Genomic DNA, 20381 nt, shown 5'->3' with positions numbered 1-20381 from the left:
TGAGGATCAGAAGTGTCCGGTGCGAGAGAGGCAGGTTGAGGTGCAAGAGTCAGAGTAGTTCATGCGTAAACATGCTTAAACCACCTGACCAAATCCTAAAGCAATGGGACTCCTTAAATCTTTCTCAGATTATTACCAATCCCACAAGGTATGACTCCAAACACCCAGAAAAGGCTATTCTTCTTTATGGTATCCTCACAAATAATCCTGATAGGTATCAGTCTGGAGTTTTCTGTAATGATCTTAGTGATCACTGTTAAACAGCCTGTGGCTGCTCAGGGAAACAACCTGTCCTGATTTGTCATAGACGCTTGCTAAAAAACTTTAATGAGCAAGCCTTCCTTCATGAACTGTAAAATGTAAAATGGTATAGAATCAGCTCTGTCGAAGACGCTTGGACCTTCTTTTTTTATATTTTCAGTGGTATTAACAAACACTCCCCATAATGAAAATGAGAATTAAAAACAGGTTCAGCCCCTGGTCAGCCCCTGTTTCGAACCGTGATCTTGCAGAGTTACTCCACCTCAAGAATTGCATTTGGCGAAAGGCTCGGCACACACATACTCAGGCTGACTGGCTCTCGTTCAGGCAAATGAGAAATAAGTGCGCTCAAGCTATCCGGAAGGCCAAAGTTAGTTACTTTAAGGAGCAGTTCTCTCTCTGTGGATCTAACTCCAAGACGTTCTGAAAAACGGTTAAAGACCTGTAGAATAAACCCTCCTCACAGCTGCCCATGTCCATTAATGTTGATGATGCGGTTGTTACTGACAAGAAGCACATGGCTGAGCTCTTTAATCACCACTTCATTAAGTCAGGATTCCTATTTGACTCAGCCATGCCTCCTTGCCCGTCCAACATTTCCTCATCTCCCACCCCTTCTAATATGAATATCCCAGATGCTTCTCCCTCTTCTTCCCTTGCCCCGCAACAAAGTTTCTCCCTGCAGGCAGTCACTGAATCCAAGGTGCTAAAGGAGGTCCTGAAACTTGACCCCAAAAAAACATCTGGGTCAGATGCTTTAGACCCTTTCTTCTTTAAGGTTGCTGCCCCTATCATTGTCAAGCCTATCTTCAACCTTTTTAACCTGTCTCTCCTTTCTGGGGAGGTTCCTATTTTCTTGGAAGGCAGCCACGGTTTGTCCTTTATTTAAAGGGGGAGATCAAGCTGATCCTAAATGTTATAGGCATATTTATATTTTGCAGTGTTTATCAAAAGTGTTGAAAAAACTTGTCAATAATCAACTGCCTGGCTTTCTTGATGTCTATAGTATTCACTCTGGTATGCAATCTGGTTTCCTCCAAATAAAGGTTAAATATAAAAATATATATATATATATTAATAAAAGTGCAGTAGGTGTCGTATGCTGAGGCAGTGAAGAAAGTAGGGGAGGATGGGTCAAGAGTGAGGGATCCGCTCTGTGTGTTGTAGAGAGATAGGCCAACAAGTGACATATGCTTCATTAAGGTTGGCTTTTTAGCATTCATAGCAATGGTTATCAACTGTACCGCAAAAATGGAACGTAAATCCCGGAAAATATATGTTGTGGTGGCAGATGCAGAGAAGTATTTGGGAATACGAGATTTGACTTCAGAAGAGTTACAGGGTGTGTTGAGTGGTTGTGTCCCGTCCTCCCAGGCTATTGTGAAGGTGCAGGAGTAGATAGGGTCAAAGTAGGTGAATGGGGTAGTGTGTTTTTAATGGGTGTATGGTTAATATGAAGGTGTTTTATTTGTATTTATTTTTGTTTCCCATTTCCAAATGGGGGCGTTAATGCAACATGTTGAACGCCAACCGCAGTTAAACTCCAAAGAAGAAGAAGAAACTTGGGAGTCACGCGATATGGTGTGTTGTCCTCCCCACTACCACTCGATCTTGGCTAGAAGGGATCCAGAATGTGTCAAATTAAAGTCATATTGACGTTTCGTAGCAGGTTAAGATAATTGACGCAACAGGTTAGAATAATTAACGTTCAGTTTAATTAATAATTAATTATCAGTTTAAGAGAAGTTGGTTAAAGTTAGGAAAATGGTTAGCTAAAATTCAAAAACAAATATTTTTCCGTTAATTTGACAAATGCTGGATCCCTTCTAGCCATGACCCTACTACTCGAGAAACCATGACGTTTATTAAACTCTCGATAAAATAGATTATTATGAACTTCACAGGGCGGTGAAAGTGCATTGTGCTCTTCATACTGCTTTCCAATAAATATAGAGGGTCTTATTCTGATGACATAAATGCTCGACTGCCGTTTGACAAAGAACAATATTATCGCTTATCATGACAATACCCTCACTGAGCCTAACCGCACTGTATCTGCGATCTTTGGCTAGACCGCACGCGCCAAGGTAGGTATTGTTGCTATTTAATGCAACAGTTTTTGTGGCAAAACTATCGGAATAGTTGAAAATGTGATGGAAACATATTGAAATTCCTATTTTTATTCGGTACCTAAAAACGCAAGTGAAAATATAAAAGTTGTGTGCACTAAATGCGTCATCACGCACTGATTTTTATCCGCAAAAAGTCAATTTGGTGGAAACACTTCACTGGTGGGAAAATGTGCATATTTTATTTTTGTGGGTTCGAGAATTCCGCGTTCAAATAACTCCGACTTTAGTGCGTTCAAAACAACTGTTTACTCGAGAGGAAAAAAACGAAGTCCGACTGGGAAAAATCGATTTGAACGTTCATCCAACTAGACTTTCCAACCTGAAGATCACTGACGTCATGATTTGACCCCGTATTTTTCCTAGTTGCCAGATGTTTTGAACGCAGCACTAGCTATTTAAACCAACTGTGTCGGTCAATTTGGTGAATGTCTTCATGTCATTTTTATTAATACAGAATCTTATTTCTTATCAACCACTAACATAACTGCAATTTCAGCAGAAAGTGGGTCTTGAATGTATCAGTCAGAGATACGTGATTTCATTAAATTAGCAAAACATTTTTATCTTCTCACCTGAAGTTGTATGACGCCCTGAAATCCCTGGCTGTAAAACCATGTAAACAATATGTTTTCGGGATAGCCAAGAGCTGGATCACGATAAGATGATATACAGATCTGTGAATGTGTGCAGGCACGCGCAACTAAGAGGTTCTCGAAAGTTCAGTCGATTTGAAGGGTCCAAAATGGCGATGGATGGTATGACCACATCTCCATCAGGACTATCGTATCACAATGTTGGGGACTTTTACCCCAGAAAATTCGGTTCCAAGCCGGACGTGGTGCCGTCCGGGGTGACCGAGAGGAAAGTTGGTCCCCTGGATAAACCTGACATGGTGGCGGTGGACGTTATCAACGATTCAGGTAGTTAGTTAGCTAACGTTGCCGGTAGCTATGTTATGCTAGCTAGCTAGCGCAATGTTATTGGTAGCTAGGGTAACGGTAAACTGGCTAGACACTGTTAGAAACCATAATCCGCTATGAAGCATCTTTCCACAGCTGTGTGTAGCTAGCTAGCTAGGTAAATCTTCACTGTAGCTAATGCATTGGCATTGCCATGTTATGATTGCCAAGACGATAAAACTTGTCAGCTAACGTGCTTTGCTATAGTGAGCTTACCTGAATTCCGGGGCAAAGTTAACTAACGTTGATGACGTTTCATCTGCTAGTTAGCTGTTTAACATTAGGCCAGGAAATCAAAGCAGAGCTAGGTGGCTGACTGGATATCTGCAGATTTCTTAAACATTTGCCACCTGCATCTTCTTGCTCCATGTCTTTAATGTCACATTCCTGATGGAGACACAATTGCACCAAGAGTTTACATTCACATAAAACACTGGGGACACACTGGCCTGCGGGTAAGTCTTAGGTGGAAATGCATTTTGAAAACCATGCATAATTTAGGTTCCAGAGTGGCGCAGCGTTCTAAGGCACTGCATCTCAGTGCTAGAGGCATCACTACAGACCCTGGTTCGATTGCAGGCTGTATCACCACCGGCCATGATTGGGAGTCCTGTAGGGCGACGCACAATTGGCACAGCGTCGTTAGGGTTTGACCAGGGTAGGCCTTCATTGTAAATACCATTTTTTTCTTAACTGACTTGCCTAGTTAAATAAAATTACAAAAAAATAATAATCAAACATGCATCATTCTGGTATCTTGAAAATAACGTTAGATGAATACTTTACTTTATATCAGTACTTTGTATCAGTGCTTTTCATAACCACATACTTTCTCTTCTTCTGCAGATATCCCAATGCACAGAAAAAAGCATGAAACTGACATGTTTGTGCTGGTAAGTTTTCCTTTTTAAGACAAGTTGGGAGGCCTAAAGTAAAAAAATATGTATGTGTGTGTGTATGTATTTAATTAATTACTTACTGGCAAACTACTGTAGCTGAAGAAGAAGGATAAACACTATATTGTGAAGCCACTAGATGGTAGTATTATGTAAGACTTATAGCTTGTATCCCCCTACTTCTCTGCAAGCATTACAGGTTTCATCCTAATCTCTCACATCCTTTCACGTGACTGTGTTTTTGTGTGGTACCCACAGGGTACTATACACCCATTCCGGAAGACGCACAGGTCCTTCTTTGGGAAACTCTCTCAAGAATTCCGCTTGGTGACTTCAGACAGACAGGTAAGTTAGCAGAGGGGGTGTATGCATTCGTGTGTATTGCCTAATACACCTTGGTGTTTGCACACTCTGAAACAAAGAAATAGTATATTTTTTTATTCCTCTAACGACCTCTACAAGCCAGAATGTTCAATAAAGTTATATTTGAACTTACTCTACAGGTTGTCTGGGTGGTTGTTCCTTAAGTCTCACAAAATAAAATTAAAAATACCCAAAGGAAAGTATTATAAACCCTAGTTTTTAGAATGTCGGTCTATATTTTCAATCTCCTGATGCAGTCGCAAGTGATGCACACTATGTAGAAAATAGTGTCAGTAGATTGAAACTACAAAGCGGAAATACAAGCTGACAGAACCATATACACACCAGTGTTTTGAAAAGTCAGGTTAATAACACTTTCCTGTGGATTTTTGTCTCAAATTTCCAATGGTAGAACAACAAAATCAGAGTACAACAGGTAGAGTAAGTTAACATTTTGAATTTATATATTAACACAAAAGTGGAAGCTTCCACACTCAGACTTGTAGAGGCTAGCATGTACATTAATATGCCTCTGGGACAAACTCTCCCGCAATGCTCTTTGTTTGGGAATTCCTCAATCCCCCTTCCCAGATGACCCTGACTTTATTATTGCACTGTTCTGGTAAGCTGTTTAGACATCTCATCTCATAGGCAAGCGCCAAAACACCTCACGATAATCTTTCACTCAATGGACTTCTCCATCACAGTGGGAATTGACAGGTCTTGCCAACCCAACTTGGCAAATAGAGTTTTCAGTAATCTGGTTGATAATGGACTTGTCCAGGAAGGCTCAGAGACTTGATGGAATTGTAGAACACGTGGGGTGGCGTGCAGAGTGTAATCTACTTTTTGGCCTACACCAAGGTCCTACTTTTACAAACAAAACCAGGAGTGGATTACAGTGCACAGTTTACAGAGCAAACAAATTCCAAGGCTAAACATTGATTGAATGTGAAAATGCCGCTCCCCTCATGGTATCACATCTAATTTGGGGATGCTCAGCCCGTGTCGTGCCCTCCTGTGCAGTGGGTGCAAAGTATATGTTGTCTTCAAGCCCATTAGAAATCGATGGCAAGGCAGTGTTGATTTGTGAAACGCACAGCCTCCGGTAGCTCAGTAATAGCCATTTGCACAAGCCCAACTAAAGTTAATGGAGCTAAAAACAGTCACTAACTAGACCAGTTTGCGAATCTGCAATGATCAGGTGCCACCTTTTGTAGGGGAGAGTGGGGTAAGTTAAGTTTTTTTTTTATATTCAGCATCACTCCGTCAAAATATTATTCATTCTAACAAAGAAATCTACATATTTCAGGGTTTTGTTTATACCTGGAAATAATCAGAATTCATGTAACCGTTACAGTTTTGAGAACATATCTTGTCCAAAAAAAGTGGTCTCTTGGCACAACTTACAGGGTAAGGGTAAGTAAGTTAAGCCGCCTACACATCTTTGTACTGTATGACATATTACCACTTCTTTTTTAAAACCATGTCTTATCTTTATTTCCCAAACACAATTCAATCACAATAGCATTTTGTTTTTAAAATAATTTTAAGCATCTTTTAACACAGGCTTAAAGCTGTAATATGTAACTTTTTGGGTGACCTGACCAAATTCACAAAGAAATGTGTGTTATAGATCTGTCATTCTCATTGAAAGCAAGTCTAAGAAGTGGTAGATCTGTTCTATGCTTCCCGTTCTTAAGTTTAGTTTTAGGGTCTTTAACATTTGGTTTTGTACACCAGCTGAAAATACAATATTTTGGGTTATGGAAAGATATTTCACAGCGGTTTAGATGGTAAAATGATTCTCTACAATATATATTCTTGTTTAGTCACATAAATTGAAATTAGGCAAACTATTAGAATTTTAGCAACCAGGAAATGGCGGTGCGATTTCTGTGTAGTGCATCTTTTTAAAGGGATACGTTGGGATTTTGGAAAGGAGGCCCTTTATCTACTTCCCAGAGTCAGATAAACTAGTGGATACCATTTTTATGTATGAAGAAAGTTATAGGTAGTTTCGTGAGCCAATGCTAACTAGTGTTGGCGTGATGACTGGAAGTCTATGGGTAACACAAGTTAGCATTGGCTCGCGAAACTACCTGTACTTTCCTTCATACTGGACACGGACATAAAAATGGTATCCACAAGTTCATCTCACTCTGGGGAAGTAGGTAAAGGGCCTCATTGCCAAAACACCCAAATATCCCTTTAACGCCTAACAAATGCTAGTTTAAATAAAACACTTAGCATGGGCCTGTTACCTCATATCCCAGCGATAATGCTTTCCGTTACATCTGGGAAGAAAACACTTCAACTTGCTATTGGGTCAACTTACCCCAAGACAAACATTTAAACAGCTTGGAAAATTCCAGAAAATGATGTCATGGCTTTAGAAGCTTCTGATAGGCTAATTGACATCATTTGAGTCAATTGGAGGTGTACCTGTGGATGTATTTCAAGGCCTACCTTCAAACTCAGTGCATTTTTGCTTGACATCATGGGAAAATCAAAAGAAATCAGTCAAGACCTCAGAAAAGTAATTGTAGACCTCCACAAGTCTCGTTCATCCTTGCGGGGCAATTTCCAAATGCCTGAAGGTACCACGTTCATCTGTACAAACAATAGTACACAAGTATAAACACCATGGGACCACGCAGCTGTCACACCGCTCAGGAAGGAGACGTTCTGTCTCCTAGAGATGAACGTACTTTGGTGCGCAAAGTACAAAGGCAAAGGACCTTGTGAAGATGCTGGAGGAAACAGGTACAAAACTATCTATATCCACAGTAAAACGAGTCCTGTATCAACATAACCTGAAAGGCTGCTCAGCAAGGAAGAAGCCACTGCTCCAAAACTGCCATTAAAAAAAAGACTACGGTTTGCAACTAACTGCACATGGGGACAAATATCATACTTTTTGGATAAATGACCTCTGGTCTGATGAAACAAAAATAGAACTGTTAGGCCATAATGACCATCATACCGATGGTGTGATGGTTGAGAGAAAAGGGGGGAGGCTTGCAAGCCGAAGAACACCATGAAGCACGGGGTGGCAGCATCTTTTGGGGGTGCTTTGCTGCAGGAGGGACTGATGTACTTTACAAATAGATGGCTTCATGGGGAAGGAAAATTATGTGGATATATTGAAGCAACATCTCAAGACATCAGTCAGGAAGTTAAATCTTGGTCACATTAGGGTCTTCCAAATGGACAATGACCCCAAGCATACTTCTAAAGTTGTGGCAAAATGGCTTAAGGACAACAAAGTCAAGGCATTGGAGTGGCCATCACAAAGCCCTGACCTCAATCCTATAGAAAATTTGTGGGCAGAAATGAAAAAGCGTGTGCGAGCAAGGAGGCCTACAAACCTGACTCAGTTACACCCGCTCTGTCTAGAGGAATGGGCCAGAATTCACCCAACTTATTGTGGGAAAATTGTGGAAGGCTACCTGAAACGTTTGACCCAAGGTAAACAATTTAAAGGCAGTGCTCCCAAATACTAATTGAGTGTATGTAAACTTCTGACCCACTGGGAATGTGATGAAATAAATAAAAATTGAAATAAATCACTCTTTACTATTATTCTGACATTTCACATTCTTAAAATAGACTCCCCACTTTAACTGACCTAAAACAGGGAATTCTTTATTAGGATTAAATGTCTGGGATTGTGAAACTGAGTTTAAATGTATTTGGCTAAGCTGTATGTACTTCTGACTTCAACTGTATACCGTAATTTCTGGACTATTAAGCGCACCTGAATATAAACCGCACCCACTGAATAAAAAAAATAAAAATGTATTTTGTACATAAATAAGCCGCAGGTGCCTACCGGTACTTTGAAACAAATTAACTTTACACAGCCTTTAAACGAAACATGGCTTGTAACAAAAATAAATAGACTTTTAAACGAAACACGGCTTGTAACAAAAATAAATAGGCTTTAACGAAACACGGATTGTAACAAAAAAATAAATAAATAGCAGTAAACAGTAGCCTACCAAGAAAGTCATTGGTCACTATCTTCCTTCTCCTGTGCACGGAAACCACTGAAGTCATCTCCTTCGGTGTCGGAGTTGAATAGCCTCAGAATTGCTTCATCCGATGTTGGATCGCTGCCCTCTTCAACACGCAGCAGTCCAACCTTTCGAAACCCGTTGATGATAGTGGATTTTTTGACAATGCTCCACGCTGTCAGCAACTCTATTTCCTTTTCCCACAGCCAGATCAATCGCCTTCAACTTGAAAGCTGCATCATATGCATTTCTCTGTGTCTTTGCCATGATGAGGGTGACAAAATGACTACCGTAATCAGAATGATGGGAAGTTTGAGCGCGCTCGATTTACGTCACATTATGTGATGGTGCTCAGTTTTTTTGGTGGCATGAATCTTGTGAAAGCGGGAAAAATCCATAAATTAGCCGCGTCATTGTATAAACCGCGAGGTTCAAAGCGTGGGAAAAAAGTAGCGGCTTATAGTCCGGAAATTACGGTACACTACCGTTCAAAAGTTTGGGGTCACTTAGAAATGTCCTTGCTTTTGAAAGAAAAGCACTTTTTTTTTTTGGTCCATTAAAATAACATCAAATTGATCAGGAATATAGTGTAGACATTATTGTAAATGAGTATTGTAGCTGGAAACGCAAGATTTTTATGAAATGTCTACGTATGCGTACAGTGGCCCATTATCAGCAACCATCACTCCTGTGTTCCAATGGCACGTTGTGTTAGCTAATCCAAGTTGATCATTTTAAAAGGCTAATTGATCATTAGAAAACCATTTTGCAATTATGTTAGCACAGCTGAAAACTGTTCTGATTAAAGAAGCAATAAAACTGTCCTTCTTTATACTAGTTGAGTATCTGGAGCATCAGCATTTGTGAGTTCCATTACAGGCTCAAAATGGCTAGAAACAAAGAACTTTCTTCTGAAACTCGTCAGTCTATTCTTGTTCTGAGAAATGAACGCTATTCCATGTGTGAAATTTCTGAAGATAGGGGCCTCCCGGGTGGCGCAGTGGTTAAGGGCGCTGTACTGCAGCGCCAGCTGTGCCATCAGAGTCCCTGGGTTCGCGCCCAGGATCTGTCGTAACCGGCCGCGACCGGGAGGTCCATGGGGCGATGCACAATTGGCCTAGCGTCGTCCGGGTTAGGGAGAGATTGGTCGGTAGGGATCTCCTTGTCTCATCGCGCACCAGCGACTCCTGTGGCGGGCCGGGCGCAGTGCGCGCTAGCCAAGGTTGCCAGGGGCATGGTGTAGCCTCCGACACATTGGTGCGGCTGGCGCTGTGTTAAGAAGCAGTACGGCTGGTTGGGTTGTGTATCGGAGGACGCATGACATTCAGCCTTCGTCTCTCCCGAGCCCGTACGGGAGTTGTAGCAATGAGACAAGATAGTAGCTACTACAACAATTGGATACCTCGAAATTGGGGAGAAAAAATGGTAAAATTCAAAAAAAAAAAAATATCTGAAGATCTCGTATAGCGCTGATATTCCATAAAAGAATCAGCCGTTTCCAGCTACAATACTCATTTACAACATTAACATTGCCTACATTGTATTTCTGATCAATTTGATATATATTAATAGGCAAAAACAATGTGCTTTTCTTTAAAAAACAAGGACTCAAGTGACCTCAAATTTGTGGACTCAGCTATTTCAGCCACACCCATTGCTGACCGGTATATAAAATCAAGCGCACAGCCATGCAATCTCCATTGACAAACATTGTCAATTGAATGGCCTTACTGAAGAGCTCAGTGACTTTCAATGTGGGAACATCATAGGATGCCACCTTTCCAACAAGTCAGTATATTACATTTTTGCCCTGCTAGAGCTGCCCCGGTCAACAGCAAGTGCTGTTATTGTGAAGTGGAACGTCTAGGAGCAACAACGGCTCAGCCGCGAGGTGGTAGGCCACACAAGCTCTCAGAACGGGACCACTGAGTGCTGATGTGGGTAAAAATGGTATGTCCTCGAATGGAACACTCACTACTGAATTCACCTCTGGAAGCAACGTCAGCACATTTACTGTTCTGCGGGAGCTTCATGAAGCGGGTTTCCGTGGTCGAGCAAATGGGTTTCTATGGTCGAGCAGCCGCACACAAGCCTAAGATCACCATGCGCAATGCCAAGCGTCGGCTGGAGTGGTGTTTCCATTGGACTCTGGAGCAGTGGAAACGCGTTCTCTGGAGTGATGAATCACTCTTCACCTTCTGACACTCTGACAAACAAATCTGGGTATGGCGGATGCCAGGAGAAAGATGCCTGCTGCCTGAATGCATAATGCCAACTGTATAGTTTGGTGGAGGAGGAGTAATGGCCTGGGACTGTTTTTCATGGTTTAGGCTCCTCCAGTAAAGGGATATCTTAACGCTACAGCATACAATGACATTCTAGATGATTCTGCGCTTCCAACTTTGTGGCAACAGTTTGGGGAAGGCCCTTTCCTGTTTCAGCATGACAATGCCCCCATGCACAAAGCGAGGTCCATACAGAAATGGTTTGTTGAGATCGTTGTGGAAGAACTTGACTGGCCTGCACAGAATCCTGACCTCAACCCTATCGAACACTTTTGGGAAAAATTGGAACTCCGACTGCGAGCCAGGCCTAATTGCCCCACATCAGTACCGACCTCACTAATGCTCTTGTGGTTAAATGGAAGCAAGTCCCCGCAGCAATGTTCCAACATCTAGTGGAAAGCCTTCCCAGAAGAGTGGAGGCTTTTATAGCAGCAATGGGGGGGACCAACTCCATATTAATGCCCATGATTTTTGAATGAGATGTTCGACGAGCTGGTCTCCACATACTTTTGTTCATGTAGTGTACATTTAAGACCTCATATTGAAGCTTATAGAGAACCCAACTAATGTATTGAACAATGTTAAAAGTATCTACTTTTATGTAGATACAAGCATCATGAAACCTCAACGCAATAAATTCATTTGACTTGGTGAAAATCTGTTTTTTGGACTTAAGTTCCGTACCACTTTTTCCATGTGGTTTCTTCGTTTACGGACTCCATGAAATGACCTCTTCCCAAAGATTTGGTCAGATTATTAATTTTGTATATAGTTTCCTAGAAACACAGGTGGCTCAACATACCCCTCTCTCCCCTACAGGTCAACTTTGGTTTGCCCCTGTTTTGTCAAGCCTTTGAAGCATCATCCATCACTTGCACAAAGACAAAGAAGTGGCTATTCCTAACACTTAGGACTTTAAAATAAGGTCTTCATGGAGGATGGATATGGAAATATTCTCTTTTTCTGAGCAATTGTTTTAGTATAAAATAATAAAAACAAAATGTTTGAGTCAGGAAGACTCTGACTGGATATTGTAGCATACAATATAGCTTAGTATTTATTTTAGTCTTTTTTTTGTGCTCCTCTTTATCAAGGGATCCAATAATTCCGGACCCCACTATAGGCTAGTATCAAAGGATCAGGGCTGCATGTGAAACCGACATCACTGCTAGCTTAGTAGTATTAGCTTCCTCCCTGAGTACAACTTTGAGTAAACTGTCCGTACCACGGCTCAAACCCGGGTTCCTCTGCCGCTCTAACACGTACGTGACTGACATCCTTGACAGCGTACGAACCAGTTGAGCTATAGAAAAAGGTCCAATTTAGATTGCACCATTGGCAACATTTTAAGCTGTGCAGTGAGCTTACGGCATGTTCTTATCTCCGTTACACATGGATATTGGATGGTATAAAGACCGGACTGTAAGGCTTCTGTCCACAGGGACACATTAAGGCTCTTGACTGATACCCTGCTCTCCACTGACTGTGCACTGTGTACAGCGAGGGTACATGGGGGTTCAATCCCCTCTTTAGGAATTATCTGTATGTGTTCCATCTGCCGGTGTACTAGCTAGCTCTGCTAGTGTAGCTCTGCATGCCTCTACCGAAGGACCAATGGGATGGCTAGCCTCGGGGCTGCACTGTCTGGGATAAGCTGCTTTAGGCTCCAAGCGGCCCATCTGCCAGAGGTAAAGGCCCTCATCTACAAGAGTAGGGACTAGGGAGAGAGTGTGCTGTGGTGTGACTTCTGACTACTCTCCCTAAAAGCTGTATGGAACTGGGTTTGGTTTTATAGGAACAGAGACTGATTGAGGTAGTCATCTTAGTTCACTTCACATGCATGGAGAAGAGACTAAGTTTTCTGAAATGAAAGAGTTCTAGACTTGATACTTTTAGTGGAGAAAGTGGGGACTGTTGTCTTTCTTGATAAGGGTGTGATTGTGTGATACTTGAGGCTCACTGTGGCTGGACACTGCTCCGTCCATGCACCTACTAACAGGAGTCTTCTAGTATGATTCTGCTGTTGACCTGGCATTAAAATACAGTGGGTCCTCTCCCCCTGTGCTGTGGAGTAGGCCTATACTCTGCTGGATTAAAGGCATAACAGGGAAACTACTAGTCACACAGAGAAGATGCAGTCAGTCAAACTTCCATCACTACGGAGCTTAACAGTCACTTGGCATGTGTCCTGTATAATATAATAATAAGCCATTTAGCAGACTTTTATCCAAAGGGACTTAGTTATGGCGTGCATACATTTTACGCATGGGTGGCCCGGGAATTGAAAACACAATCCCGGCATTGCAAGCGCCATGCTCAACCAACTGAGCCACACAGCAGCCATGGATAACTCAGGCTTATAATGCATGCACGTTGCGTGGCGCATGCTCGGGCTGATGATGCAGTATAGTGTTTGTCGCAAGCTGATGATGCAGTACTTTAGGTCGACACGCTATTTATAGATGATATATCAGCAACTATAGTCTGTGACTCAGGGAGGCTGAATTTCCTAAGGGTGTTTGCGAGTGTCACTCCAATGTCAAATTTAACTTAGATATGTGATGTCTTCAGTACAACCCTCAGGAAAAAGATGTGCTGACATGTTTACCTGCAATACCGCCGTCACCCAGAGGGTGTCAGTGTGTCATCTCGTGTGTTTTTCATGTGTGTCTGTTAGTGTGTGGTTGGGATGTGTTGTGCAGCATACTGTCGCTATGTTTGCACACACACACGGTCACAGCGTTCTGTAGGGCCCTGACGCCACAACAGGCCCACACACACACTTCAGCTCCTATCTCTGTCCCTGGCTCCGGCTGTCACAAGACGCCCTAGCCCTGTCATAACACTGCGCACCGCAGTAATTGTAGATTTCACAGCACTCCAAGGACAGCCTCTGACTCCAACACAAAGTGACAGGCCAAGCAGCAGTGGATGGCCTCGAGTTTGTACCGTCCTCCTCACATTTTTGCTTTCCATTTTTTACATGGTTTGTCTGATACAAAGCATTCACTGAATTACGGCGTAGATTAAAAATGTATATTTCTTTAACAGACAGGTTAGACACGGGCATAATATAACCTAACCTCCACTTGCATTACCTGTTAATATCCCACTCCCATCAATCCTATACATCTAAAGGAATTCATTTGGTTTGGAAAGCTCTATTTAATGTTATGCTCTGTGTGTTTCAGTCATGGAGAATCCTAGTGTTCAGCATGCTGAATGTCTTCTGTACTGGTTGTCTGCTGATGTGGTGCAGCTCCACCAACAGTATGGGTGAGTAGTCCTCATCACGTGACCGTGTTCCACAAAGCCAGCCAGGCGTAGTAGAGGACGTCAGTGAGAACACTCTGTACTGACATTGTTCTGATATTGTGCTCTGACGTAATTCTGTTCTCCCTAAAGTTGTTCACCTAGGGCCATGGCAGTTCACACCATTAATAACTACTTAGATCTACTCATGATGTCCAGAGAGCGAGAGATCCCATATTATAGATTTAGTCACAGTCCTCTTGACCAAGGGAAATAGTAAATCATCTACTATGATCCGACCTCCCCACCCCCACATTGCAGATTAGATCTTTGCTGGTGTCGCAGTCTTGTTGTGATGATGATCATGGTGAAATCAGTGTGAAATCCTTTTATGATTAATCCCTCTGAAAATTTGTGCAATGAAAAACATGGCAACACAAGCAGCCTACACCAGTGTTGTGTGTCAGAGACACAGGAAATGGAGGACGTTCAGATATTGAGCGGCCCGAGGAATGCGACACAGACGTCAATAGCCAGCACAAATAAACCGCAGCACCAGGCAGTTAGACCCTTCTGCTCAGAAACAGAGGAGAATGGATCCACAGGACAGGAAACTGTTGGTACAATTCCTATATGGTGTTTATCCACACCGAAACCAAGCTGTGCTAATATTGAAGCCATTGGGGGCGAGAGAGAGTCTTTCCTCTGTGCTGTAATGGCATTTTCCAGCCTATATCTGCACAGATCAGCCTTGTGTTTAGGGAGATGGTAATGTGATTACCATCTGTTTATGGAGATGGTAATGTGTAGATCTCATAAGCTGCCCCCAATCTTACATGTCAACATCAATATGATATTATTACTAATTCAAGTAAAGGGATTTAAACAAATGTTATGCAATCATAAAACAAGTATGATGTCAGTCCCGCTGCAAATAGTTTGTGTTAAGCGTAAATCAAAGTCCACAGACGCGATAGTCTGGCGTCCCATTATGACTTACTGTAGCTACACGGCTCTGAGACCACCATCTGCGGGGGACGCACAGCCCGAAAGTTCACCTGCCCGCAATTCCCAACCAACGTGTCTCCGGTACATTTCCTCTATTCATTTGAATGTGTTGACAGTTGGAGAAATTGCTTGAGCTGCACTGAGAATTCGAGAAGTATGAAAGCCAATGGTCCAATATTCTAGAACACTGCTGTGCGTACATGTTTGGAAATCATGTATTGTACTTATTAGAACACATACTAATTTGCCCAAGTTTACCATAAGACATGAACAGACTGCGTCAGTGATTTGTATTCCCTGGAATTTTCTGAAGAGGCAACGGCACTGGCATGTCCCTGTGTGTGTGGTGCTTGTATGTCTACCACTTTGTTTAGCTGTTTTTGGCTTTCCCAAAAACCTTTTCAATTTAAAGTTAACTACAAAGTAGCCTATGCCTACCTGGCAGAATCATGATTATTTTCTTAAATCCAGTGGGCATTTGTTTAGCAAACTCATATGTGCGCTACAGGAACACTGCTAACCAAACAGTGCTTGGTGCATTGTATAGAGATTGCAACGTTGTATCTGTGCCATTATGGCCCTGGTGACAGGCTCAATGGCGCTACCCATGCTCTCTCCATTTTAAAGCAGTCAATTTTCTTATGTTAAAAAAAAAGTGTAAGGGCTAATATAGGTGACTTGCCGCTGCCGCCTGCCTTGCTGCGGTCTTGAACCAAATCTTGTCATTAATTTATGGCCACTAGATGGCAGTCATATTGCTTAAAGCCATTTACAAACTTGGCAAACCAATTGAAGATGAAAATGCTCTGATAATTGTCTGCTCGCTCCCAACCAATAGGAATCCCAACCCAATTGACTGCCATTGAAGGCTTCTGCCATTTGAAAGTGATCTCCATGCAAAATGGGTTATTTCCATGTAATGCTCTCTATACATCTTTACAGTGCATGCACACTTAAATTAAAGGGCAACTACAATCAAAAAACTAATCAAAATGTCTTAGATTTTTCACAGACCTCAAAAGTGGTCTCCTGTGTGGTAAAATTAGGGCTGGCATAATTACAGTGTAACCTTGTAACTGACGGTTATGGATGAAGACCGCCATAAAAATAAGATAATCGTCATGACCGTAAAACAAATGTATATATGTTTTGCTCAAACAAATCGCTGACTGAGTGACCACAATGCAGCAGCAGCAGCAGCACATATAGAAATAGAATGAATAGAACAGGTTCAGAACCTCTTACCCTGGCAATTTGACTGAACTCATAGGTACACTCGCAATGGTTGCCAGTATTGTGATGCAATAATTTCAATGGTAATGTAGAATGTCAATGTAGGCTAATTTTGCTGGGGGGCAATGAGGAGATTCTGAATCTTTCTCCCACAGCCCTTTTCCCCACGCGTTTCCATGGTAATTCCATTGTGTGTTGGAGTTCGATTGACCTCTTTACCGCATCCATGCCTGCTAGTCCACCCATTATGTCATCATTGACTTGAATGAGTTCATTGTTGTGAACTTAGAACATCCAGTCTAGTTTTGTTTCTATTAAGTGTGGTTTTGAAAAGCAAAAACCTGGAAAGATAATTTGAAAATCTGTCCTTCTCCCAACTATTTGTTTGCTGTGGTATCTTTTTGGTATTGAGTATTGTGATACTAAACCTACTATCAAACTCCAAATTATGATATTGTGACAGCACTAGTAGTATACAGTGGGGCAAAAAAGTATTTAGTCAGCCACCAATTGTGCAAGTTCTCCCACTTAAAAAGATGAGAGGCCTGTAATTTTCATCATAGGTACACTTCAACTATGACAGACAAAATGAGGGGGAAAATTCCAGAAAATCACATTGTATGATTTTTAATGAATTTATTTGCAAATTGGGGTGGAAAATAAGTATTTGGTCAATAACAAAAGTTTATCTCAATACTTTGTTATATACCCTTTGTTGGCAATGACAGAGGTCAAACGTTTTCTGTAAGTCTTCACAAGGTTTTCATACACGTTTGCTGGTATTTTGGCCCATTCCTCCATGCAGATCTCCTCTAGAGCAGTGATGTTTTGGGGTTGTTGCTGGGCAACACGGACTTTCAACTCCCTCCAAAGATTTTCTGTGGGGTTGAGATCTGGAGACTGGCTAGGCCATTCCAGGACCTTGAAATGCTTCTTACGAAGCCACTCCTTCGTTGCCCGGGCCGTGTGTTTGGGATCATTGTCATGCTGAAAGACCCAGCCATGTTTCATCTTCAATGCCCTTGCTGATGGAAGGAGGTTTTCACTCAAAATCTCACGATACATGGCCCCATTCATTCTTTCCTTTACACGGATCAGTCGTCCTGGTCCCTTTGCAGAAAAACAGCCCCAAAGCATGATGTTTCCACCCCATGCTTCACAGTAGGTATGGTGTTCTTTGGATGCAACTCAGCATTCTTTGTCCTCCAAACACGACGAGTTGAGTTTTTACCAAAAAGTTCTATTTTGGTTTCATCTGACCATATGACATTGGGGCGGCAGGGTAGCCTAGTGTTTAGAGTGCTTATTTGTAGGTGACCAAATACTTATTTTCCACCATAATTTGCAAATAAATTCATTAAAAATCATACAATGTGATTTTCTGGATTTTTTTCCCTCATTTTGTCTGTCATAGTTGAAGTGTACCTATGATGAAAATTACAGGCCTCTCTCATCTTTTTAAGTGGGAGAACTTGCACAATTGGTGGATGACTAAAAACTTTTTTGCCCCACTGTATGTTGTTTGTGTGGTGTCAGGACAACACAGGTATGTGTTTGTATACTGTATGTGATAGGCGCTGTACAAGCTTGTGGATGTTGTTTTAGCTGTGTGTTATGAGTTTGGTGCTCAGACCGAGAGGAACGGTAGTGTATTGGTCTGAGGATTTTTTTATAGTGTGTCTGTGTGGCATATTAGATCTCTTCCACATCTCTGAAGGTTTTCCAGTCATTGCATATTTACCCTAATGTGCTGGGCTGAGCATTTGGCTTCTGGTTCATTAGACCGTCCTCCTCTCTCCCTCCCCCTTCATAGTAAACAATGCCAGTGTTACAACAAAGCAAAGCTACACTGCTGTTGCATAGGAGATGTGTGCTTTTCATACATGCTCCGTACTGCCTACGGTGGACTAGTCATTCCAGTAGAGCTTCATCAACTGAATGACATTGTGAAAACAAAAGAGAATCTCTAATTGAATTTGATACGATAATGTCCCAAAGGCATGCAGGACGGAACCATAGAACGTGGGGTTTGCATAATTGGGCCGAAATTGGCCATGTCAGCGGCCATATAGTCACACAGGAGGTGGAAGAGCTGTGAGCCTGGTCTGAGAAGAATCTGAAGTCCCCATCAGCAGCACCAAGCCTCATCCCTGTGACTGGTCCTAGCTGCTCATTTGTGAGAAAGCGGCTTCCTGAAGAGATCTCCTATTCTAAACTTGAGCAGGAGATGTTTTTCCATTACAAAACTCTAAAGTGGAGGGCTACTACTCCTAATCCTTCCTTGCAGATTGGATAGAATCAATGTTAGCTCCACAGAGTTTGACGCAAACCTGCGGGTAATCCTTCACTGACCCATAAGTTCAAGTGCAGCATTCGTGGTTGAGCGAGATAATGATTAACTAAGAGAAAATGTGACTACACTTAAATCTCATTGTCTATTTATGGGGGTTTCCAATTCAGTGACACTGAACAAAACACGAGGACTACATGCTGCATTTCTCTCTGACAGGTCTATTTATAGTGCATTTTCATTAAGCGGTTGTTAAACAAGCATGCATAACGCTACTTGGAAGAGAACATGTAATTAACAGTGGCATTGCAGGCTATTACTAGGCTTAGCATGTGAATACATTGAGGCCTAGTGATAGACTAGCACCCTCTCCAGCTGCCTCAGACTACAACAACAGGAGATGGGCTCCTGCCCTATGGGCCATTCTGGCTCAGGCAAGGCTACTTACTTTTTAGGCCTAATTTAGAGTATAAGGGCAGCATAAATCCAAAATAAATCCCTTTAAATTATTTGGTGGGTGCTTATATTTGTGCTATTTCACACATGTTCAAGTGTGTATTATACTTGTGTGAATTGGAAATGTGTTTTTTGTATATCCCAACTCCCCCTGAGACACCCTCGGAGAGTGGGGTTACGGCCAGGGTCAGCCATTATCAACAGCAATTAGGGTTAAGTGCCTTGCTCAAGGGTCTACGGCAGATTTTTCACCTTGTCAGCTTGGTGATTCGGACGAGTAACCTTTTCAGTTTACTGGCCCAACACTCTACCCGCTCGGCTACCTGCCGCCCTAAGATGTCATTAGCATGAAGCCTTTCAAATTCAAAAGGAAGACATTGCAGTGCAACAAATTTTTTGTTCCAGTTTCTCATAAATATACTAAAAAGGAAAAATGGATCTCTTAGGAGGCTACTTCCGCTGATATATAGGTACATTATTCTGTCTGTAGCTAATAGCTATGAACAATGGTGGAAAGATAATAGGTTGTAATTTACAGATTTGTTTCTAATTTCAGGAAGAAGAGCCATATGTACCTTTAAGGGATAGCAACCAGAAATGTATTTATATAGCTAGCAGATATTGTGGACCTGACAGATCCTCTGGATCAAAACATCATTAAAGGTGGTAATTATTTGGGAGTAAACAGTGTAAAGGCCTTTATGTTCTTTTCATGTATGTACCATTAGCCAAGCACGCACATTTTTTGATGAATGTGCGTGTGACCACAGCCATTTCTTCAACTGAAAATGTTCTGATTCGATAACAATCGATTTCCTTTCATTACCTATCTACAAAGTATCTGACGTTTCCAGGGATGACTCTTAATTGTATTTCCTTGATTCCTCGCATCCTCTCTCCTCACCTCCTTCTCAAAGCGCATTTAGTGTGTGTGTGTGCTTAACTGATCCTAAAGTGGTGCGCTGTTCCGTAGGCAGTCGGAATAAAACAGATGAGTCTACAGGAATGTTTGGTGTTGTCAGCTGGTCCGGATCAAATTTTGCACCGGAAGACTAGATAAAGTTTCAAGCTGTTGAAAAATGTCCATGCCTTAATTTGATATGCGTATCCCTCTTTTGTCAACACTTCTTTTAGCTGGATCAATAGTTGCCTGGGATTGTTGGTTGTGTAGGTCATTACAGACGAATACAAACTGACTGCAGTGTGCACTGGGTTATTGTTTTCAAG

At 42.0% G+C, this 20381-nt stretch overlaps 1 protein-coding gene across 1 annotated transcript in view; it reads left to right on the top strand.

Annotated features, from left to right (window-relative positions):
• The first annotated feature begins 2089 nt into the window (after positions 1-2089).
• Positions 2090-20381, top strand: part of LOC139412810 (zinc transporter 6-like) — a 75227-nt gene continuing 56935 nt past the window's right edge. Inside the window, exons 1-4 of the mRNA XM_071159540.1 lie at positions 2090-2348; positions 4199-4245; positions 4507-4593; positions 14107-14191. Of these exons, the coding sequence (XP_071015641.1) occupies positions 4207-4245; positions 4507-4593; positions 14107-14191 (211 nt within the window). The 5' untranslated portion in view covers positions 2090-2348; positions 4199-4206. The remainder of the gene's footprint in view (positions 2349-4198; positions 4246-4506; positions 4594-14106; positions 14192-20381) is intronic.

Source organism: Oncorhynchus clarkii, chromosome 1 (genome assembly GCF_045791955.1).
Source record: "Oncorhynchus clarkii lewisi isolate Uvic-CL-2024 chromosome 1, UVic_Ocla_1.0, whole genome shotgun sequence".
In the NCBI taxonomy this organism is placed as follows: domain Eukaryota; kingdom Metazoa; phylum Chordata; class Actinopteri; order Salmoniformes; family Salmonidae; genus Oncorhynchus; species Oncorhynchus clarkii.
The sequence above is the reverse complement of the archived record's forward strand: the minus strand, read 5'-3'. Positions and strand labels throughout refer to the sequence as shown.